This window comes from Actinia tenebrosa, unplaced genomic scaffold (assembly GCF_029948245.1).
Source record: "Actinia tenebrosa isolate PJP-AT-01 unplaced genomic scaffold, QUT_ActTen_1.0 PGA_scaffold1__47_contigs__length_23844297, whole genome shotgun sequence".
Taxonomy (NCBI): Eukaryota; Metazoa; Cnidaria; class Anthozoa; order Actiniaria; family Actiniidae; genus Actinia; species Actinia tenebrosa.
The window spans coordinates 11,193,227-11,217,161 of record NW_028292578.1 but is presented as its reverse complement, the minus strand read 5'-3'; the positions used below and the strand labels follow the sequence as shown (position 1 = coordinate 11,217,161).

At 39.8% G+C, this 23,935-nt stretch overlaps 3 protein-coding genes across 3 annotated transcripts; 2 read left to right on the top strand and 1 right to left on the bottom strand.

The window, feature by feature from the left end:
* Positions 1-348: 348 nt before the first annotated feature.
* Positions 349-12,530, bottom strand: LOC116293555 (26S proteasome non-ATPase regulatory subunit 13). Its single transcript, XM_089032821.1, has 16 exons — positions 12,367-12,530; positions 10,959-11,037; positions 10,806-10,840; positions 10,390-10,445; positions 10,219-10,262; positions 9,723-9,809; positions 9,412-9,507; positions 9,014-9,089; positions 8,362-8,441; positions 8,193-8,271; positions 7,687-7,733; positions 7,488-7,550; positions 7,312-7,392; positions 6,904-6,949; positions 6,339-6,409; positions 349-589 (listed from the first exon to the last, which is right to left on the bottom strand). Exons 1-16 carry the CDS (start codon positions 12,459-12,461, stop codon positions 494-496), a joined length of 1,131 nt encoding a protein of 376 aa, XP_088888947.1. The 5' UTR covers positions 12,462-12,530; the 3' UTR covers positions 349-493.
* On the top strand, positions 834-5,823 carry LOC148909852 (uncharacterized). The gene is made up of 2 exons (XM_089032819.1): positions 834-1,340; positions 4,565-5,823. The coding sequence occupies exons 1-2, from the start codon at positions 1,052-1,054 to the stop codon at positions 5,587-5,589; spliced, it is 1,314 nt and encodes a 437-aa protein (XP_088888945.1). The 5' UTR covers positions 834-1,051; the 3' UTR covers positions 5,590-5,823.
* Positions 12,531-12,760: 230 nt separating the features above from the next.
* On the top strand, positions 12,761-23,927 carry LOC116294137 (meiosis 1 arrest protein-like). Its single transcript, XM_089032440.1, has 15 exons — positions 12,761-12,803; positions 12,991-13,047; positions 13,226-13,383; positions 19,457-19,571; positions 19,714-19,781; positions 20,132-20,245; positions 20,490-20,559; positions 20,934-21,018; positions 21,462-21,573; positions 21,760-21,894; positions 21,998-22,009; positions 22,229-22,330; positions 22,619-22,834; positions 23,211-23,345; positions 23,721-23,927. The coding sequence occupies exons 1-15, from the start codon at positions 12,761-12,763 to the stop codon at positions 23,925-23,927; spliced, it is 1,629 nt and encodes a 542-aa protein (XP_088888566.1).
* The last annotated feature ends 8 nt before the right edge of the window (positions 23,928-23,935 follow it).

The window sequence follows — 23,935 nt, the reverse complement described above, 5'->3', positions numbered from 1 at the left end:
TCTTCTTCCTTTTTCTCCCTCTATCCCTCTTTTTTTCCCTCTACCCCTCTCCTTCCTCCTGCTCCTCCTTCGCCCCTCTTCTTCCTCCTTCTCCTCCTTATACCCTGGGTATAAGAGAGGTACCAGAGGTACTACGGGCATAAGAGAGGTTCCAGAGGTACTACGACCGAAAAGCACTGGAACGAGAGCTTGAACCCAGGGTACCTTGTCGTCATCGTTCACAAAAACAACATATAAACTACTGATATTCGTACATTAGTTTTTTGAAGTCAATAAGATTTGAAAAAAAGGTTAAAGCTTCACTTAACAATGAAATCTACCCCTCCATCATAAATGACAATCAAATGATTATCAACACAAGATAAATGAGTATATTTCGTTTAACAATTACTTTAGTGGCAGAATTTACTCTCTCTTCTCATGCAGACCTATCTGCCTCATTTTGATGCTGGGTCACCATATTTCCCTATACACAGATGTTAATCCTAATGTCTTATACAATCAGCTCGGGGACCTCGTCTTCGACCGAGTAGACCTGGGTTTTAACTTTGTCACACCATTCTGTCAGCCGGTCCTTCATGTTGGAGATCTGTGGATATCAATAGCATTAGTTATATCGTAGTTCTAAAGATGATGGACGTCAATAGAATAAACAATATAGAGTCGTTTTACTGCAGCCACGTTGATGGATGGCTTCTATCAAAATCCCTAGATTCTATACTGTTTTCTCCTCTTTACTCCTATAGTATCTTGAGAGAACACACAAGCAGATAAAGGGAGGCTCAAACAAATGTAAGGGCAAAAAATCTGAATGTAAGTGGTGTTTTAATGTGGTTAAATAAAATATTTAAGCAAAGTTAGACTTGAACTAAGTTGCCTGTTATCGCAAGTATCTGTCATCAAAAGGCTATAGCTTCGCGGCCATCTGATAAGCAAATTAATGTCTCACGCAATGAGATGAATGATGAACAGATGGTATCTGGGGACGAAGCTTGCATCGGGTGCTATCCAATTTCGCTAACGCCACGTGCTATCCGATTTCGCTAACGCTATGCGCTATCTCATATCGCTAACGCTAGCTTACGCAGTTTGTACGCTACACCAACGCTATTTGTTTTTACGCTATACTCTCGTTATGTCTCGGGCTACACGAAGTAGTACGGCCGTACTCTCTGCAGAAGACCGGCAGGAGATTATCCGGGAGGTTGTTCAAGCGGTTTTGGAGGCATCCTCTGCAAATGGGTCAGGAAACTCGTCCTCCTCGCCACCTTATTCTTCACAGCCTGCACTGCCAACTTCTTCCACCTCCGCAGTGGTTTCTGCTACGCAGGACGCTACAGGTACGTCTATTTTACCTGTACCTTCATTCGCCAGCACTTTTACGCTACCATCGCAGTCATTGGCTGACACGAGCGCTACGCTAGCTTTCTCAGCATCTGTGCCGAGCTCCGTCTCGTCGGTTTGGGCGCCATCATTGCCATCTGTTTCGGCGGTCTTGCATCAGCCTTTTATCGTTGGCCCAGGTTGCTCTCCCGTTCCCGCAAAGCTGGTTACCCAGATCATCAGTGGCAAGTTCGTCGACATGAGCGATCTCATTTCTCCTAACCTGGTGGAGACGGAAAACGAGCCCCAACTCTTCTTTGATGGTCGCATCGTTTTGACCTCTACGCCCAAGCGCCAGCGGCGAAAGGTAGAGGACATAATGACGTGGGTCGAGGCGTTCAGCATTTACTCGCTCGTGCTGACTTCTTATTTTCCCAATCGCTGGAAAGATCTTTTGCTCTACAAGCTGCTTATTCTGCGAACCTATCGCCAGTTTAGCGGCCGGGCTTGGCTGTCTTACGATAAGGCTTTTCGTGAGCACGCAGCAGCAAGCAAACTCACAGACTGGTCGCACATCAATAGCCAGCTCTACAGTTTCCACACCGCGGGATCTGTCCCACGCGCTCTCAGTGCTACAGCTGCTGAAGGAGCAGAACCCAAGGGCTCATCCAATAGCGACACCATATGCCGTTCTTGGAATCGGGGGCAGTGTTCTTCGCGTTATAGTGGCTGCCGCTTCGCACACAAGTGCTCTTCATGTTCTGGCCGCCATCGCTTGGTAGATTGCCCGAGTGGGACCGACGAGTCTTCGGAGTCCAAACGGAAATCCACGTTTGCCGAGTCGTCGGGGGAACTTCACAGGTCTAAGCGCCGCTAATCCAAGCACGCTAGTACTTTATGTTATACTTATGGTTCTTACAAAAAAAAAAAAAATGTTCCGTTTAATTTGTTCTTTAGCTTTAGCTATCTTGTATAGCACTCTATAATTTTCGCTCGTAATCTTGTCTAGACAGTTCAAGTGCATTTAGATTGTGTATTGTCAATTGTCTGGAACGTTTCAATGGTCTCGGGACATTTCGTGCCGTCGTTATTTCTTTTCTGCATGCTAGGCTTTATGAGAAACGCAGACAATGTCACTGGTATTTCATTGCATATGATATATATACATATATATATATATTTAAAAAAAAAAAAAAAACCTTTCGTGCTAGGACTTTTGTGTTATCTCTCTATGCTGTCATACCTTTTAGCGCGTTATATTTACAAAACCTTGATACAATCTTTTCGCGTAACCAGGCCCTTAAGAAATTAGCTTTGCTGTCAGTCTGGCCTCTATGATTGGCTGCGGCGTTATTAGGACAATTAAGCCGTCTTCTAGCTGTCTCTGTAGGTCCCTTTGTATGCTATCGCAACAGCATTTCAAGCTTTACGTCGGGACCCTCTTACGCGTTTATTTTGCTAATTTTTCGTTCTTTTCGAGTCCCGTGTTATCGCCAGAGTGGGTCCTCCCCCTCCCATAGCATATACTTTACTCTCGATATATTATGTTTATGTGCATGTAATTTTACCCCGTCTAAGTTCCTATCTAGGGTAATTAGCTTTACTCGTCGTTTATCGCCTCACGTATCTCTTTTTAAGTCGTGTGAGCAGTTTGGAACATCTGCCGGTCACTATTATTTTCACGGTCGTATTGTATCTTCTTTCAGCTATGCTTAACCTCCCGTTGGTATCTGACGTCACGCCCCTTAGTGTTGAGTGGTTTTCCCAAGAGTTGCTATCACACCCAGACCAGATTGAAGTGGCTTATGTTTTAAGTGGGATTCGATATGGTTTCAAAGTTGGATTCCAAAGTCAACTCAGCTCTTTAAGATCGGCCAAGAGTAACAAGGAAACCGCTATCCACAACCCTCAGGTGATTGATTCGTATCTGCAAAACGAGGTCAGGTCGAACAGGGTCGCGGGCCCCTTCTCCGAACCTCCCCTTCCTGACCTGCACGTCAGCAGCTTTGGGGTGATACCTAAGCGTGGCCAGCCTGGAAAATGGAGGCTCATAGTCGACCTTTCATCTCCCAGGGGACTTAGCGTGAACGATGGTATCGACCGCGAGGCTTTTACCCTTCAGTATGTCAGGGTTGATCAAATCATTCGGATGATCTCTAGCCTTGGTACCGGAGCACTGATGGCAAAGTTCGACGTCGAATCGGCCTACCGTAATATTCCGGTTCATCCTTCTGACAGGTACCTTCTCGGTATGAAGTGGCGCGGAAAGTATTACGTTGACTTAGCGTTACCTTTTGGTCTTCGATCAGCCCCGTTTATTTTCAATGCGGTAGCCTCGATGATAGAGTGGATTTTGGTGAACAATTACCAAGTTAGCAATCTCGTTCATTATCTTGATGATTTTATCATGGCGGGCCCTCCTAACACTGACGCCTGCGCAGTTAACCTAGCTAAGTCACGTCAAGTATGCCGCACTCTAGGTGTTCCGCTACATCCCGACAAATGCATAGGCCCTGATACTACCCTGGTTGTTTTAGGCATCGAATTGGACTCAGTGAACCAAATTGCTCGTTTGCCAGCAGATAAGTTATGCAACCTTAAACTATTGATTGCTACCTGGCGGTCGCGACGCTGGTGTAATAGACATCACCTAGAATCGTTGATTGGCCACCTCCACCACGCAGTGAAGGTGGTGTGGCCTGGTCGCACGTTTATACGGCGCATGATTGACCTGCTAGGCTGTTTCCGCAAGCGAGACCATCCTATACGTCTGAATTGCGAGTTCCATCGCGACTTAGACTGGTGGCACCAGTTCCTCTCTACGTGGCACGGGGTTTCTTTTTGGCTGTATCCTGGTATCCCAGTCGTAGGCGATACCCAGGTGGTATCGGACGCCTCAGGAGCAATTGGTTATGGAGCTTTTCTGGACCAAGCGTGGTTCAACGGTGTCTGGTTGGAGAAGCAGGGTTCTCAATCTATTGCATATAAGGAACTCTTTCCGATCGTTCTAGCCGCGCATGTGTGGGGCCATCGGTGGTCCAAAAAGCATGTCATCTTTCGTTCCGACAACGAGGCTGTGGTGTTCATGCTGAACGGCAGGACTTCTAAAGTCCCCGACCTGATGCGGCTGTTGCGCAGTCTGTTGCTAGCGGCAGCGCGCTTTAACTTTTCCTTTTCGTCGCTCCACATACCCGGCGTCCACAATGCAATCGCTGATGCCTTATCCCGTTTTCGTTGGCAGGAGTTCAGGCGTTTGGCTCCTTCAGCACACCGATCCCCAACTCCAATTCCGCATCAGCTTCTTCTCAACTTGACCAGTCCACTCTAAAGAAACAGTGTCAGGAATTCCTCCTAAATGGCCTGGCTCCCACCACACGTCGCACTTACGCGTCTGCTCAGCGTAAATTTATTGATTTTTGCCATCAGCTTGGCAAAGTTCCTGTCTTACCTGCAGATGAGAGAACTTTATGTCTTTTTGTAACGTTTCTGGCACAGTCGCTTCAGCATCGGTCTATTAAAGTCTACCTGTCAGCGGTTCGGGCCCTTCACATCGAGCAGGGTCACGCAGATCCATTGGTAAATTGTCCGCGGCTGCATCAAGTCTTTCGGGGCATTAAACGTTCCCAAGGGTCCCAGTTTTCACAGCGTCTACCGATTACCGACGCTCTCATGCTCACCATTTTCAAGGCCCTGGATATTGACTCGTTTGACCATGCCATGTTTTGGTCGTCATGTACGCTCGCATACTTTGGTTTCCTGCGATCGGCAGAGTTTACGGTCTCCAGCTTGGCCAGTTTCGACCCCACCATTCACCTGCAGGTCTCGGACTTGTCGTTTGATAATTTGGACCGACCATCGTGCTTACGGGTATGGATCAAAGCATCCAAAACCGATCCTTTCCGCGCAGGGTGCTATGTTCACATTGGTTGTGGCGTCTCCCCACTGTGTGCGGTGACTGCAATGTCCGCTTTTCTGCATAAAAGAGGAAATGCTTCAGGTCCACTATTCTTATTAAAGAATGGCCAACCATTGTCTCGAGAGTTGCTGACGTCGTGGCTGAGGGATATTTTCGCTGGTGCGGGAGTGACTGGTAATTTTTCCAGCCATAGCTTCAGGATTGGAGCCGCCACAGTTGCAGCGCGCAATGGTGTTCCAGATCACATGATCCAAACCCTTGGCAGATGGACTAGTAACGCTTATCAAAGTTATATCCGGACACCTACAGAATCCTTAGCCTCGATCTCGCGCTATCTTTCTCAAGCTTAATTTCCTGGAGTGACCTTAGTTTGGGTTGGTGCTTGGATCATTGTGGTGGGAGGCCCTTCTTCCTGTTCCTCCTCTCCAAGCACCTTGGAGAATCATTTGGAGGTGACAGGGTTGCCATAGTTACCGCTGACCTCCGCCGAGTTCCCGAGGCTCCTCCCACCCAAGCACCAACGCCAAGCTCATCTACGTGTGATGAGTTTAAATGTGGTTAAATAAAATATTTAAGCAAAGTTAGACTTGAACTAAGTTGCCTGTTATCGCAAGTATCTGTCATCAAAAGGCTATAGCTTCGCGGCCATCTGATAAGCAAATTAATGTCTCACGCAATGAGATGAATGATGAACAGATGGTATCTGGGGACGAAGCTTGCATCGGGTGCTATCCAATTTCGCTAACGCCACGTGCTATCCGATTTCGCTAACGCTATGCGCTATCTCATATCGCTAACGCTAGCTTACGCAGTTTGTACGCTACACCAACGCTATTTGTTTTCCCACCCCCCCGCCACTAAGGTAAGTATAGGTAAGTATTCCACTGCCAAGTCAGTGTGACGGTGCTAGGTGGGAGGTGACAGGGTTGCCATAGTTACCGCTGACCTCCGCCGAGTTCCCGAGGCTCCTCCCACCCAAGCACCAACGCCAAGCTCATCTACGTGTGATGAGTTTAATTGGTGAACGAGAAATGGCTAATGTTATCTAGTATATAGTTTCGTGCATGAGTTAAAAACAGAAGTTATTCAATAATCAAACCTGGTTAAGGTCTAACACACGTGGCTGTACCCATGTCATATGGACGACTTGTTCAACTTCATCAATTGATCCTGAAGAAAATATAGTAAGGGGAGAGAAATGTAAGGATTACTGATCTTTGTCAACAACAACAAATATGAAATATAATGTTCTAATATAGGAAGTAGATTAATAACAAAAATAATCAAGAACAGTGACAATAGAAACAAATGGAAAGAAAGAGAAAAATAATAATATTTCTGGAAGGGGAATACTCCAGAGTCGGACTAACATTTTGCGCATGGTGATCAAAATGAAAACAAAACAAAACCTAAAAGTAAAAAAAAACAAACTAAAAACAAAAAACAAAAAGAAAAAAATTTTTTTTGCCTCATTGGGTGTACGTGGGTTGGGACTATTTTAAATTAAGGTAAAGAAAAAAAAAAAGAAAAAAATTTACATTATGATAGTTTAATTGTTTTTTTTTTCTTTGTCAGTGCTTGAGATTTCTTCATATACTCCCCCAACTGTCATCATTAATAACATCATTAAGACAACATCAATTCATTATTTCTACTCTACCAACCTTTCACTAAACCAAGTGACAAAGCCTTCATAACAAGCAACTCGACCTGAAAAGATTGATTGATGAGACATTTATGAAGGAAATATATCTAAACATTATTTATAGTGATCTGTTATTCATATTATAAAGTAGTGAATGATATTTCAGGGTTGGTAAAAAGAAAAATAAACAGCTGATTAAATTATGTGAGTAACATCAGTATGAAAAACAAAAAAGGAAAATGGAAGTGAAAGGAAAGGGAAAGAAGAGAAAGGAAAAAATAATGATTGGGTAGATTGAGTATACATGAAAGAAAAGGAAAACCAAAGCAAAAGAAAAAAGATTGAAATATCTCCATTTGTATGTGAACTAAAAAAGAAGACATTTAGTAATAAAGTATGGGTTGTGTATCATCATACAGTAACTGACCTCATTTTCAGGAACTTGTGCTTCTTTGGCGATTGTAGAAAATGTTAGATTCCTATCATTGGATGGTCGGTTAAATGTAAGCTAAAAGAAAAACAATTCAATGAGTACTATTCTAATACTTTTAAGTGATATTAGATATCTAATTTTGCTTATAACATTGAATGTTTTTTACATACCTCCATCAAACAGAGAAGACGGATTTTCTGTTGAAGAGCCAATTGATTTTTTACCATGTCAGGCTGTAACCGAGAGAATAAATATATCACCATCATAAAAATGTCCCACAGATTCACAATTGAAAATAAGAATGGAAATCTTAACAACTGAGTATGAAAAAGATAATAATAGTATTACATAATTATATAAATTTTTTACCTGCTTTTCCCATTGCGGTCGTAGGCTTTCAAACTTTGATAAGTTACCTATAAAACAATGTAATACTGTCAGTACTTTATGACAATATACACCTATCTCAATAGATGTTGTTATCACCAAAGGCGATAGGCAAAAAGCGATAGGAGATTCCAGGATTCAGGAATTATTTCAAGATCCAAGAATAGCTAGAATGACTTTGTGTTCTGCTTCTTATTCTCTTCAAGAACATGGACTTTAGTATTGAAAATGATTTAATGTTCTTTGTGTTCAACAAAACTATTTCCATGTCAGAATGACCTTGCTATCTCCTATTGCCTTTGAGATGACAACGCTTATTGAAATAGGTGTCTACATATACATGCTACAAAGTTGCGATGTACTGTACATTAAATTATTCCACTCTTACTAATACATAAAGCATTATCTAGGCACTTAGGAACTGGTACTTAGGAATAAAGGGATACACATGAATGGAGAAATCTGTAGGAATTTCAAATGTATCTTACCACTATTGAAGGCGTACAAAAGTTCTACAATCCAATTGTGTTCAGTTCCTTGGATGGCTTTCAAGACTTGGTGGGCAAGCTGGAAGACAAGAAATGCCAGAACATCAGCAAAGAGTACAACTTGTTATTAATCATAAATTTTGATCATAATAATTTGTTATTTACTCACAAGCTCTCCAAAGTTGTAAACGTTACTCCCAAGTAAAGCTGCTAGGGACAAGTGTAATGCTCTTTCTACCTTTTCTGTATCTGTAATAACATAAAGATCATTCAATATCAATCAGTCAAAACAGAAAGTGATACATGTATTAAAGCAGTGATTGTAGCCTCCCACACAGACTCTCTCTTTGCTTTGGTGTTTCTCATTTGTTTTTGGTAGGATGCCTGTGGTGTTACAACACAGATGATGATAGTGATAATAATCCTAGATAATGTAGGGCATCTCTGTAGCCAATATACTAACCTGATAATATTGACTGAGATCCACACATCCTAGATAACGTAAGGCATCTCTGTAGCCAATATACTAACCTGATAATATTGACTGAGATCCACACATCCTAGATAACGTAAGGCATCTCTGTAGCCAATATACTAACCTGATAATATTGACTGAGATCCACACATCCTAGATAATGTACACGTAAGGCATCTCTGTAGCCAATATACTAACCTGATAATATTGACTGAGATCCACACATCCTAGATAATGTACACGTAAGGCATCTCTGTAGCCAATATACTAACCTGATAATATTGACTGAGATCCACACATCTTAGATAATGTACATGTAAGGCATCTCTGTAGCCAATATACTAACCTGATAATTGACTGAGATCCACACATCCTAGATAACGTAAGGCATCTCTGTAATATTCATTGTAGTTTCCTGAAATCTGATTAATTATTAAAACTATCATGATCATCAAACTTTTATAATTAACCATTGATCTTTCAAATCTTTCAATCTGTATTCAAGAATCATTACGGCACTATCTAGTGGAGCTTGGAATGGGCATTGACAGTCTTATTGATACGTTTTTACGTTATCATATAACATTGTCAAGTCTTAGGTCCGTATGTTGTTTAGGAAAAGCAATTAAGATCCATAAAAATTGAATGGGCATGGCAAGTAAAATGTATAAAGGCAACCTTGAGCAATAATTAATACTACATGCATCCTGATTTTCTTTAAGACAATAGTATGAAATTTTATACCTTGTGGAAGTTGCTGCACAGCTTATAGAATCTGTCGTGAACTGTGGTGACTCCATCAATAGTGTCCAGCATTTCTCTGGCTTGTGCAATAACAGTCTTGAAAGAAAACAAATTGATTTATCATGACCTTTAATACAATGGGTTGCCACATTATAAAGTGGTCAAAATTTACAAAATTTAATATGTAGCATATCATTGAATATTTATTTTTATTTCTTTCAACTTTATTTGCAAAAATGAGGACAAACAAAATGCAAATTAAATCCCCATACATGCATAGAGTGAACCCACACTAAGTCAGACTAAAGTACCTTGGTTTCATTCATCTTTTTCTCTTCCAGCCTGATGTTTCCAATAGAAGTAAGGCATAGAATGTCTGCCTCCAATACATTCTTCACCTTTTATTTGATAAACAACAAAAAGATATTCAATAACTAGATGTCACTTCAGTTTTACAGCTCTACTATGTGCTGCATGATATCTCAGGGCCCGTCCACACCTATCTGCAAATTTTTGTATCTGCAAATTTTTTTTGCAGATACGGGTTGCGTCCACACGTGTCAGGAAATGTTTGTATCCGTATCAGGAAATTTGTGGAAACGGTCTCCAGAGTGCAAATTTTCAAACACGCTGAAGTAAACATGATTTTGCGCATGCTCAATAAGAAAAACTATCTGTTAAAGGGACTAGGCACTAGCATGCATCAGGGCGGACCAAGAAATTTCCAGTACTGTTTTAAAACATTTACTCTTTTACTGTATTCAATCCATAATAAAATGATAAATGCATGTAAATGTAATCAAATACCTTTTCTCTCTGCTTTTCCAAAAACTCAACAGCTTTGTCAGGATCTGATTAAAAAATAAGTTGGAAAAAAATGACTAAAAAAATATTTTAATTCAATAAGTTATATATGGCATTCTACAACGCAAAAGCTTTACTATTACAAAGTTAACGCCATGGTTACTGCAGACATACCTGAATATTCTTTCACGATATATAAACTAATTTCCATCAATGTCAATGGATTTATCCTGCAATTTAACAATAGATAGTGATCATACTAAGGTGTAAGAAACTTTTTCAGACAGAGATTCACATGTGTGTGAGGGGCAAGACAGGGGGACACAGTCTATGAAAAGTACTGCTCATCAGATACAGGTCTGTAGTACAACTGGATAACAAAAAAACAATATTGTTCTATAGAAGAGAATCCCCACACAAAACTCAACTGTAAGTTGGGACAACTTTGAAATCAGTATGTTTCATACTGAATTTTCTAACCCACTATGAGAAGGAATCCCCCTCTTCCTTATTTAATGGGCACATTTTAGACTACCAATTTGATCAGCCCTTCCCTCCCCTCCCATGTGAATGGCAATATTGTAGATTACCTGTGTTCAAAATCTGCCAAGAAGTTTTCATGCATCTGCAAACAACAATAACAAAAAAACATTAAAATATGGGTAGTATATATATTGAGCTGACTTCTGTTTTAAAAGAACTTTTTTTACTTGGTTTTCACCACACATACATATAACACTTACATCTAAAAGTCCCTTATTTTTGACAAAATAATCATTTTTCACAAACTCGACCAAGGCCAGTGTGAGCTGATGCCATAATCTATGATAAACAAAATACAACTCATATCAAATTTCAATTATGTATTTAAGGAATAAAATAATAAAAAAGGTTTTACTATGCTCAGGTCAGAAATACATATTGCTTGCAGGAAGTGCTGAAAGCATGAAAAAAGTGTGAAGTGTGGCATGAGTCTTGAGAATACACACATACATGTGGAACAGAGCACAAGAGAGCTGGTTTCCATTGTTTTTTAACGTTTCATTATATAGTTACTAATCTAATTTAGGTATTTCATTTATTTAAAGTGCACATGAACCCTTCGACAATACTTTCAGTACTGATTCTACACGAAGTAAATAGTTGAATGGTAAAATATTTCTTGATTTGAGTGATGCGTTTCTAAGTTATGAAGGTTTATACTTCCAATATGCTAATGAGTGTGACGTCTATTAAGGCTTAATCAAATATACAAAATCGAACTGGTTCATAGAAACAGTATTTAAAAAGCATCATTATTTTACTCATGGTTTACATGAAAGCTATTTACAATTTTTATTTTCAAAATGGCCAGCATTTAGTATTACTAGTTACAACAAAAACACTCAAATACCTTACCTGACGTCATCATCATTAACATATTGGAAGTATAAACCTTCATAACTTAAAGACGCATCACTCAAATCAAGAAATATTTTACCAATCAACTATTTACTTTATGCAGAATCAGTACTGAAAGTATTGTCAAAGGGTTCATGTGCACTTTAAGCAAAGAGAAAAGCAGTCACAGGATCTATCAGCACTTCGCTTGTGCAGATGGCATCAGCACTGTGCTTCGTTCACTAATAAAGCACAGTTTTCGACCAATCAGCACACAAGTACTATCCTAACTATATAATAATGTCCGGTAGAAGATCGCTCATGAAAGTCAATGTAGTTTGAAATGTGTTGTCCACAGGAAGCCCAAACAATCAATTATTTTTAAAATTCTTCAATCAAACTCCTTTATTACGATAGTAAATGACCTAATATTATTCTCAAACAAACTCAATAAGTGATAAAGAATTTTTTTAGTACTTTTTTTTCTTCAAAATTATAAAAAATACAAAGGAATTCCATGTTGACAACTATCTCTGACAACAGAATGGCAAATCTATGTGCTTAGAGAGGACGAAGGATTGATTCCTAGTCCTTTTTGTAGTTTCTCAGAATAAAATATCCATAGATCATACATTTGTGAAATAATAAAGGGCAGTGTTTCCAAATAACGTTAAAAATCGTTAAGATTTGAGCTGAAAGTAGAAAAAAACCGGTCATGACTAAGCACAATTGACCTCCATTAAACACAGTCAAAACCCTTATAAAACATACCTCTTGTCGTATAATTCTTCCAGTGCTGCCCATTCCGATGCCAGTGGACCTCCTTCACTCTGTTTATTGCCAAGGAATACCTTTACGTCTCTCATTTTCAGCGTAAAATTCTGTCAAACACGAGAAACTTTTCTCCTTTTCTTCTCACGATTTTTACGCCGGTATGAGCCCGCAACCCACTGACCAGTGGTTTACACTGCCTTTAGTTGTAAGAATTTAGATCTTGATCAGATTTTCAAATCTTTTGTGCCTTCAATCGAAACCACTGAGCTTAAAAGAAAAGGCTAATTGTCTTAAAAGTATTAATCCTTATTTCATTTTTTAATCATAAAAGTCAGAAATGTTTCTTAATATTATCGATTTGAAACTTTAGGAATTTGTTTTCAAGTATCCAATGTTTTTTAGGAGAATTCAATACTTGATCATTAGTGTGAAATGTACGCGCGCGCGTCATTTTCCCGCCAAAATATTTGTCATCTTTTCACGAAATAAAATTCTCGAAGGAATCTTTTTCTTTGACGTTTTCTTGATATTTTGGAGCTAGAAAAGCATTCTTTCTAAATTTGTAAAGTATAATATCCAATGAAAGTTTCAAGTACTCACTAGTTGCTGGATTTCATTCAGATTTCACCACGAAAAAGATGCAAAACGAAACGAGATCGGTGTTTGCAAGACAACCAGGTAAAAACCCTAAACATATTTTACAAATTAAGCTTCAAGATTATAAGCTAATAGAACTACGATCAATTGTAAAAACTCAATTTTGGATGGATTTTTCTTCAGTCAGTCGTCCAAGTGAACTCGGACTTTTTCAGTTTTTCACGCCAATTAATAAGCTTTAATTTTATTTTTCCTACAGCTCATATTCTTCTTGTAGACAACCAGCACCCTTTCGACCCCGATACTTGTGAATATCTCCAACAATCTCTAGTAGATCTTTTTAGCTTAGTGTGCAATCTGAATGGACCTTGTCGGACCCCACTATTTGGACTATTTGTTTTGGGAAGCTACCCTGAGGTAAGGATGAACAAAGCATTGACTCAATTCATTATTATTTTCTTATCCTTCAAGTTTAAAGGAAGTAGGCATATTTAAAACATATATATAAAAAAATAATTACGAATTACGAATCTGAAAAATATATTGAAAATTGTAGTCGGAAAAAACTCAAAGGCGCATGCGCACTTCTATACATTCTTTTTCGGGAAATTTTTTTTTGATATTGGTTAATAAAACTAGGACCATACTTCCAGACATCGAGTGCTGAACCGTCGTATGGCAGCGCGAAGCATTTACGGCTACGCCGGAGATTTCGACCCCGACACCGCTATCCGGAGAATTACAGACTGATCAGGAAGCTCGGCCGAAGCCTAAGGGAGAGGTTAGTCGGCCCCTAGACCGTAGATGATTAACCCCTTTTTGTTTTAGCTTCGCACCAGTGTCCCAAGATGTGCAAAAGGGACAGCATGGTGGTCTTTAGCAAGGGGGGGTCCTACATGGACGCCAGAGACACGCCGGGGTAATGAGCCCCGCCCCCCATGTAGACCTACACACTACAGATTATTACAATAAACACTAATACAAAAAGATAATCAAAACATCATTTACATATAGAGTATCATCCTGGTCTACCTAGGATTATACTCATCAAAACACTTCGTAGGTATATTCAAGCGAACACAACGTTTTCCCTTGCATAAACGTTACACAAGTACAAGTGAAAAGAAGACAAAGAAAACTACTTTTAGGCTGACCAGGTTATAACAGTAATATCCGGAGAAAACTTTCCCAAAACATTCCAGGATCTGTTGAAAAAACGCCTTGATTTTCGACTAACCGAACGTTTAGAGTAACAGAGCAGATGGATATTAAGTCGTTTCACAACCTTTGCTTTAACCACAGAGGCAACAGGGAGAGTACCTTCAAAGCAATACTCATTCCTAGCCAACCACACAAAGTACTTCAACAGATTAAGAAAATAGGAAAAAACAGGTGGAATAATCTGCCGTTCATGATTGTCATATCCAAATAGCATATGATGAGATTGAAGGGATGGCGACAAGGGAGTAACACGCAGAAATAAGGTCTGAGCCCATAGTAACAGTTCTTGCATGAGGTTACATTCAAAGAATAAATGAACTGGAGTTTCCAAAGGATGTCCACAAAAGCATGAAGGATCAGCAATGTTCATACCAAACTTGACAAGTCGATCACAGGTATAGAGCACTCCATGGCAAATCTTCCACGATAGATCACGAACTTGACGATCCAAAGGCATAATGTTCACTTGTGACCATGTGTCCGTCCAATAGAGCTCGCCAAAGATTGGGCGAAATTTCAAAACGCAATTAGGAAGCATAACATTCCTTCCAATGATATTTGAATAAACAGATTTTGTAGTAAGAGATGAGATAGACAATTCACTACCATCAGAGGACCGCAGAATAGCAAAAGTTTTCAATTGAACTGAGAAATGGCCACCGACGTATGCCCAAGCATCTAAAAGTGAGGCATAAAAATCCGGTAGTAAATGAGAAGGATAATATGCAGGATATGAAAGAACAGAACGTAAATCATCCCCAAATACTTTCTCCACAAAAAAGGAGAAGAAAGCACACCATTTCGATGGGGACAGGGCCCACCGCTTTATCCACTGACAATGAAGTGCGCGCACCTTTGATTGTATATCAATTAAACCAAACCCACCTTGAGTGGTGGATTGGAAAAGAACGTTTTGTGACACCAAATGCTTTTTCCCCGACCAAAAAAAATCCAAAGTACACTTGGAAGCTTGCGCCAAGACCCAGTTTGGCATGGCTAGTACTGAGGCACAAAACAATAGACCTGCCATGCCAAGTGCATTCAGGACAAGAGCCTTACCAGAATAGGAAAGATTACGATGTTTCCAAGAATCTAGTACACTAGAAAGTTTGTTTAAGCGACCATCCCAATTTGGATGAGAGACATCATCATTTCCTAAACATGTGCCAAGACAAGGAATACTGTCTGAAGACCACTGCAAGTCAATGGGAGGATCACTACGACCTCTCCAAGAGCCTGCCCAAAGCCCTTTAGATTTCTCTTTATTAATCTTAGCCCCAGATGCCTTTTCATATTCCTCATAGATGGAGAAGACAGTGGATATTTCATCGTCATCTGTACATAACAGGGTCGTGTCATCAGCGTATTGGGAAATAAGTGCTGGTTCATAATCAGGGTGCGGAAGAACCAAACCTCTTAAATAGATTGACGCACGGATACGACACGCTAAAGATTCGGCAATCAGTACGTAAAGGGGCGCTGACAGTGGACAACCTTGTCTTACACCCCTCGATAAATTTATAAAAGGTGTAAAGAAGCCATTTACCAATACCGAAGACTGAGGTCCAGTATAGAACAAGCGTACCCACGAGCAAAAGGAAGGTCCAAACCCCATGCCTTCAAGGACTCTGAGCATGTAGGACCATTCCACCCTGTCAAAAGCTTTTTCCTGATCCAAAGACAATAAGGCCAGAGGTGAATTAGTTATTTTGCCATATGTAACAGCATCTTGAAGAAGCCTGATGTTTTCACCAATAAATCTGCCAGGTACCGAACAGGTCTGGTCAGGAGATACAACATAAGCAATCACTTTTCGTAGACGGCCCGCGATTGATCTTGAAGCTATCTTGTAGTCTGTACATAATAGGGAGATGGGACGCCAGTTTTTCATCAAAAATCTATCTCCCTTTTTATATGAGAGCGTTATAATCCCTCTCCTCTGAGAAACTGATAGTACACCACACCTAAAGGCATAATTAAGTACAGCTACCAGGTCCTTTCCAATGAGATCCCAAAACTTTAGATAAAATTCTTTGGGAAGACCATCAAAACCAGGCGTTTTACCTGACGGCATCCCCTCAAGAGCCTCAAGACATTCCTTCATGGTCAAAGGACCCTCACACACATCTTTCACTTCTAAAGGAATTCTACGTTCCAAGTTAGAAATAAAATCATCTGCAATGGTTTCATCAGTTTCTTGTGAAGTAAATAAACCCTTGTAAAAAGAGAACCAAGCCTGCCTCAAATTCTCAGGATCAGAAACGTATTGATCATTGCTATCTAGAATAAGATAAATCATTTTGTTGGCCCTATTCTTCTTTCCCATACGGAAGAAAAAGGAAGTGGATCTCTCACCCTCTTCAGTCCATTTGGTACGAGCTCTTATTTCTGTCGCCTTGGCTGCCTCTCGATCAAACAATTCTAATTCATTGAGTACACTATGGTATTGATTTAGAACAGAGAGATCTCCCCCATCTACCAGAACTTTTAATGATCTTGCTTGAGCTTCCAAGGAATGCCTGGATGCCCGTCGTTTGAAAGATAACTTGGAACAAAACCTAGTGGTGGCTTGTTGGATCTTTCTTTTACCTATATCCCACCAAACAAGCAATGACGTACATGACTCTTTCTGAGGTTGCCAGGACTTCCATAAGTCCCTTACGAGCTCCACGTATGCATCGTTATCCAAAATACTAACATTGAGTTTCCAAAAATAAGGGCCTCTGGGTGGAACTTCAGGCAATATGAAATCAAGGAAAACAGCAGAGTGATCAGAATGCGGACAAGGTAAAATACTACACTCAGAAACATGAGGAACAAAACGCAATGGAAGTCCGATCATATCAATGCGGGACGCAGCCATGCCATTAGTACTGATATAAGTAAATTCTTGGGTTCTAGGATGACAGTGCCTCCAAATGTCAATCAAGCGATTTTCATGGAATAAGATGGGAAGGACAGTAACACTGTCATAACTAGCAGGTAGTACAGAATTAAAGGATCGACGATCCAGAATAGGTGTAAAAACCGTATTGAAATCCCCTAAGAGGAGAATGTCAGACGTAGGATCAAGCCTATCATTTACTTGTGTCAAAAAACCATCTCTTTCAGGATTGTGATTGGGAGCATACAGGGAGACGATAGAAACTTTGCAAGAGTCATATTGGGCATCTAAATAAGTGAAGCGGCCATTGATACCCGAGTACTGTTTAAGTACAGAAAAAGGAGAGGCACGCTTTAACAAAATTGCAGTACCACCAGAATGCTTTGTGTTGAAATCTCCAAAAGCTAGATAAGGAGAATTATCAAACCAATTATTGAGTTCTTGTTGTGAAATACAGTGAGTTTCTTGGATGCTCACAATATCAGGCGGGCGAGATAAGGAAGACAGCCAAAAAATAAATGTTGTTCTTTTCACATACTCTCGCAGACCATTTATGTTTATAGTGAGAGCCCTCATTTTAAACAAAAATAAACAAGTATTTATGATAGTTTCAATATTCTGAATAACTGCTTATTAATAAACCATCAATTTCAACATTTTCAATAATCATAACATTATTTGTAACATTATTCATATAACACATATATTACGTAAACAATTCATACTTCAATACACTTTTTATTTTTATTTTTATTTTTAAACCTTCAATATATGATTAGAAATATAGATAACTATATAAATACGCAAGAAAAATTAGGGTTTCTTTTTAGAACGTTGAGTAATAACCTCCTTTGGATCCACAGATCTTTTGAGGTTACGTAAATTAGTAAAGCAAATGTCCATCCCTTCAGCAGGTTTTTCCTTCGTCGTGTTTTGTTTGACCATATGACTAAATGAAGGAGAGGACAAAGATGTTCCCAAGGAAATTGAAGAGTTAGAATCACACGACAGAGATAGTACTTCAACATTTTGAAGAGAATCCTGAGAAGAAGGATTAGGAAAAAGCGGTTGCGAAGAAATAACTTCTGAGGAGGAATCCTTTTGCAAAGAAGAACGCAAATCTGTAGGTTCCTGTACAACTTCAGTGATCACACCTGACTGAGATATATTTTCTGTCAACTCTTGAGACTCCTCTGGGAGAGAAAGAGCAGGATGTTGCGGAAAGTCCTGTCCTTCAGGACGATCTATAGCGTAACGAGGGGGTTCAATAAGATCCTTCGAGCAAGCATAAGAATGGTGACCTTGCGCACCACAGCGGTTGCAGACACCTTTTAGGGGACATCTTGTATTTGAATGTCCCCACCAGTTGCATGAGAAACAACATAATGGCTGACTACGGTATCTAATATGAGCAATAAACGGGTCCAAAAGAACACTCGTAGGAATATGCTCATTTAATGTCACAAAAAGCCGTCTATCTCCAGTTTCAAAGCCAAACTTGTCTAAATTTCTCACCACTTGATTTACGCTCCCATATTTTTCAAAGTATTCCTTGATGTCGTCATCCTCCACCTCACAAGGGAGGTTTGAAACCGTGACAACTTGTTGAGGTGATTCAACCCCATTGAAAAAGCAAAAACAGCCCCTAATATAGATACCTTTCGTAAATAACTGTTCCCTTTGTCTATGAGATTCCTCCTTAAACGTTACTCTACAAGAATAACCTGTATTAGACACCTGAACACATTTTATGGCAGTACGCAATTCGTTTCCAAGAACTTTTCCAATGGCCGCAATAATTTCATCCCTAGTAACCGGCTGTCTAAGCCTCTGTAATTGACGTGGAAGCCCTAATTCTAAAGTATTTGGCCTATGTACCGAGAACATATTTGACCAAAAAATAATATACCAAAAATATTAATAATCAGTGCCCTTGAAGGAAATATTCCTAGGTTGTCGAAGTAGGACAAACCTAGGGAATAATCCAACAGAGGGAGGAGGATACAACTTCCAGTTCTTGACTTCAGAAATCTTGATTCTTGAGAGTCTTGAGCCTTGAATCTTGAACTGTGAATCTCAGATCTTGGACTTGAATTTCTACACCGACTTGTAAAGAAAAACTTCACCAACCATCGGCAATCGTGAGCTTACTTGCAAAAGATGATGAACCCCTTGCTATGGACAGAATACTAAAAAATTTGAATGTGATGTTGATGGCTTTGAACGCATACTCATTCCTTTCCATGTGGGATGAGTTTTCAAAAAAAACTGCTACCGGGCGTCGACATATACGTTCTGCGCAAACTCAGAGGTAAATTATAAATCCAAATTTATTAAATGTAGTATGCGCCGATACAGGAAAATATAAATATTTTCTTTTTTCAGAACCTTTTTCAGCTTCAACACGTGAAAAACAATTTTCCTCGTCTACATTCTGCTCTGGAAGAACTGAAGTTTTTCACCAAAGATACCAAACAGCAGACAGAGAGCAAAACCACAGGTATCCCAATATGAACCTACACAATACGACCACTATAGCCTGAATCGAGCGAGGTGGTCGCTTAAGGAGGTGCTGTTACTGTAGGATATATATATACACGCTTTGGTAAATTTATATATACACCATTTTACCGTATTCTTAGAAGTTCTTTTGCAAGGGATGCAAGATGCAATAACACAATTCAAGAGACAATCTCAAAGCTTCAGACAGGTACTGGAAGTTTTCCATCCATTCATCTCCCTCCCTCCCTCCTTTCCTCCCTCCCTCTCCCTCCCTCCCTCTCATTCCCTCTCCATCTAAACAATTATCCATCCATCTATGCATCCATGCATGATCCATCCATCATCCATCATCCATCCATCCGTTCGTCCATCCATTCATCCGTCCGTCCGTCCATCATTCATCCATTTATTCATATGTCCATCATTCATCCATTTATTCATCCATCCATCATTCATCCATTTATTCATACGTACATTTTGACATATTTTATATTCATCGTGACGTCATATTTCTAATTTTCGTCTTAACGTTGTTTTCCTACTGCTCGGCACACACAGATAAATACATCCAGCTGTCAAATGGAAATCTGCGTGTTTACGTGCAGAAAATCTTCAAATGTTACGCGAAAGATAGAGGAAATTTCTAGTAACTTAGATCTGGGAAGCATCAAGGTTACGTATGAGTAGGAGCCTACATAGCAAGCATTTAGGGGATTCTGCAGGGACTGGGAGCATGAGGCGAAAGCCGGAAGAGGAACTAGTCCCTCTCTCTACTCTCTCCACCCTTGTCCCCCAGAAACTCCTTAAGGGCCTGCTATGAAAACTACGTATCGGGGGATTTCACTGCTCACGTCAAAGGGCGAGGGGAGGGGAGGGTGGGTAAGGTGTAAGAGATTCTTTTTAATTCTTTATACAGAAAATTCAAATCGCTGCTGTGGTGGACAACACAGAAGACCAAGACGTGCAAGAGGATTATAATAATAAAGGTAAAGTTAAAGTTGAGATAAATTTTTGAATTAAAATTGCACATGAAGTCACGTCATTGTCGTCACGCAATTATATATGACACTATTGGAACCAATCATAGCGCGCTAGGTCACTGTTAAACCAATCAAAACATTCGTACACGGCGACGTCATGGACCCGGTACAAAACTGGGGACATACTTTGAACCAATTATGCAGACTAAATACAGATTATTATTAAAGCGCGCAACAACACTGCTTATCCAATCAGAATGCTCGGACGCAGCACCATTACGGTCACGATACGGTCAGCACCATGACCTATGTTCAACCCTAATGTATAAAATCCCATATTTTTCATCGTAAGACGAAATTCGTTATGTGTTTTCTCATAGAACAAGAGACAAGCCCGTCGAGTTCCACAGAAACTGGAATGACAGGATGTGGTATTGTCGATACAATTGTTTTACAGAAAGGTGAGGACCAAACACTCAAAAACCAGGGACATGCCTATGCTAAGTATGACTGAATAGGAGACGGGCCGGGTCAGACGGGCCGTGTCTATTCCCCTCCTTCAGTCCCATTGTGTAATGTAATTTTAATTCTAATAAATAAATATACGAGAAGAAAACGTATGGCATTTTGTCGTTTTAATTTTATCTCTGTTGTTAAATTTAGATCCTTCAAGTTTTCAGAACTTTTTCAAAACTTGGTTGATTGATTGTGAAACGGATCAAGAGCATCTACGGATCGAACTACCAAGTCCTTGTGCTCTAAGTAAGTCTGATCTTAGGAATCAATCAACATAACCATCATGATTATAACTTTCATTATATTAATCATCAGTAATTGCAAATTACTTCATCACAGTCCACCATCCTGTCCCGCGTTAGAAACAGAAGTAATATTTCTTTTCTCTTTTTAGATGAAGAGGATATGATTCTAGAACCAATGCATAATAATACTGTAACTTTGAAGTGTGATCTTCACGAGAGGCTTATTAGTCCTTCCAATCTCCCCTACCGCTCACAGTTTGTAAGTATTAAAAAAACACATCCGAGTCAGACTCGATTATTAGCGTTTGAAAGCCTTTCTAATAAAAAATGGGTGTGGCACCTATATTTATGCGTTTATTGTTAAGCTTCGCCTTTTACTTTTAGAAATTGGGCTAGCTCTCTGTGCTCCAATCACATTATTATCGTTATATCCTTCATTTGTTAGGAGGTCAATGCAGAATGTGTGCCCGTTAACAAGTCATGGGCCTGCAATACTAAACAGAATGGTGTCAATAGTTATCCAGTTCACACCATGGCAGTAGATAGGCTTATCAAGAGAGAAGCTATATGCGAATCAGTGGTATGACAGAATCATTCTCTTGTCAATATAGTCTATTTTTTACTGAATACAGAACGAGTATACTAATAAACGAAATTTGCTTTTCTTTTATGACCAACGACAGATTTTTGGTATGGTAAGTCTAGTTTTCCGCATTTAAAATAGATCTAGTGAGTGATTTGAAAATCGTATCTTTGCTATAGACCCCTTACAGCAAACAATAGGTTCCAATTTCCAAGAGATTAGAATTCTTTTGTTTTGTCCCCCAGATCGAGCTGCTCTGACATCACATAAAAGGGGTCTATATGTAGGTAGCAATATGTATGACCTGTAGCATACTTAATCTTTTCTGCAGCCATACATTTTACGTCCCACAGTATGCTGGAAGCTCGATTGGGAAGAACTCGAACGTAACCAACAGTATTGTCACGCCTTGTGTCATGCTTTACAGGAACGGGTATGAATACTAAATTATTTATTTTCAATATGGCTGACATGCTGCAAATAAATTGCCATCAAGTGAACGTGATGCATTCTGGTATAGAATGTTTTGTTCATCATGCCTTATATAGTATTGTTTGGTTGGACGTAGTACATTGTGGTCTAGAATCTTTTGTTTACCAAGTCTTATATTGGTTCGGGTGATCATAATGAATTCTGGCATCTTTCGTTCGCACGTGTTATAATATTCTTTGTACCGGAGATTTATTCCGAGTTTTTTGATCATCATATTTTATTGTTGCAGGATTTAATGGTTCTCTTAAAAACAAAAACTGATACAAAACAAGGGCAACAACCAAGCCTTCCTATTGGCCACTTTATCCTGCTCCCTTCGCACGGCAACACCATGTTACTCAAGTCAATAGCTACTAATGAACTGATGTTACCTGTAGACTTAAATCAACCGGTGGAAGGACCTAACATTGAAGCCACTGAAATCATTGGTGCTTGTCTTGACCAGGTAAGGAAATCCGTAAAGCATCAGTCGCAGCTATGCATGGGACAGAAAGATTGGTCTGGATCTAGTGATGACCTCTAGTATGCCTCGAGTAAATCTCCTCTAGTTCGAGTATCTTTACAGGGTAGTAACTCTCAATTAAAAAAACACACGTGAGTGGAGTTGGTTTGACATGATGTTATATTCCTTCCTGGATTCGGGGGGGGGGGGGGGGGGCTTCTCATCTTGTTCTACAGTTTTCTTCTCGTCGTGAAAATTAAACGCTCGTTAAATTTTGTTAAAGTTGATGCGAATGTGAGACCTACTGTAACAAGCAAAAATTCACGGAAAAGGGAGTCCCCTGGGGTGATTACTTAGCACTTTTGATTGTTATTCTCAGCTTCATATAGTGGATGCATACAATCCTCTACTTGTGAGAAGTAACCTATACAAGTGTTTATCGTCAAATGCCCTAAAAGGCAACAAGGGAAACGTTCCTCAAAGATCTGTAAAGAGAGGCTTTCAAGTCCCTCAGGTGAGCAGTTGTATATTATAACTATGAGGCCAAGTCTGAATGTTTTCAGACGCATGAAGAAGCTTGTCGCTTTCGTCGCTACCATTGCCATCATTATCATCATCAACCATCATCAGTTTCAGCATCATCATCAACACCATCATCAGCAACATCCTCACATGCATACACCATCAGCATCAAACATAAAATAAACAACTGCATTACCACCACCACCATCACCATCATCATCATCATCCCCATCGATAAATATACCAACACCATCATCACTGAATATTAAAAAAAAAAAACATCACCACCACCTTCATCATCATAAAGACAACCATTATGACTCCCCTTACCATGCTGGAAAAATTCTTTTGTTCTTCTCTCAACCAGAGATATCAGCAAGAAAACAACAATAATCAAGTTGCCGAGTCACGCCCAAATCACCTCAAACCAACTCGCGTTCCTGCTGTACCTAAACGAGTTATCTTCAGCAAAGAAGGCAACGTTAACAAAGCAACTGCTATCAAACGGTCCCGTGTTGCTCCCGCTTTAGATATCTATGTATCGAGCCCTCCTGACTTTCCAGACGACGTTTAAGATGAAGT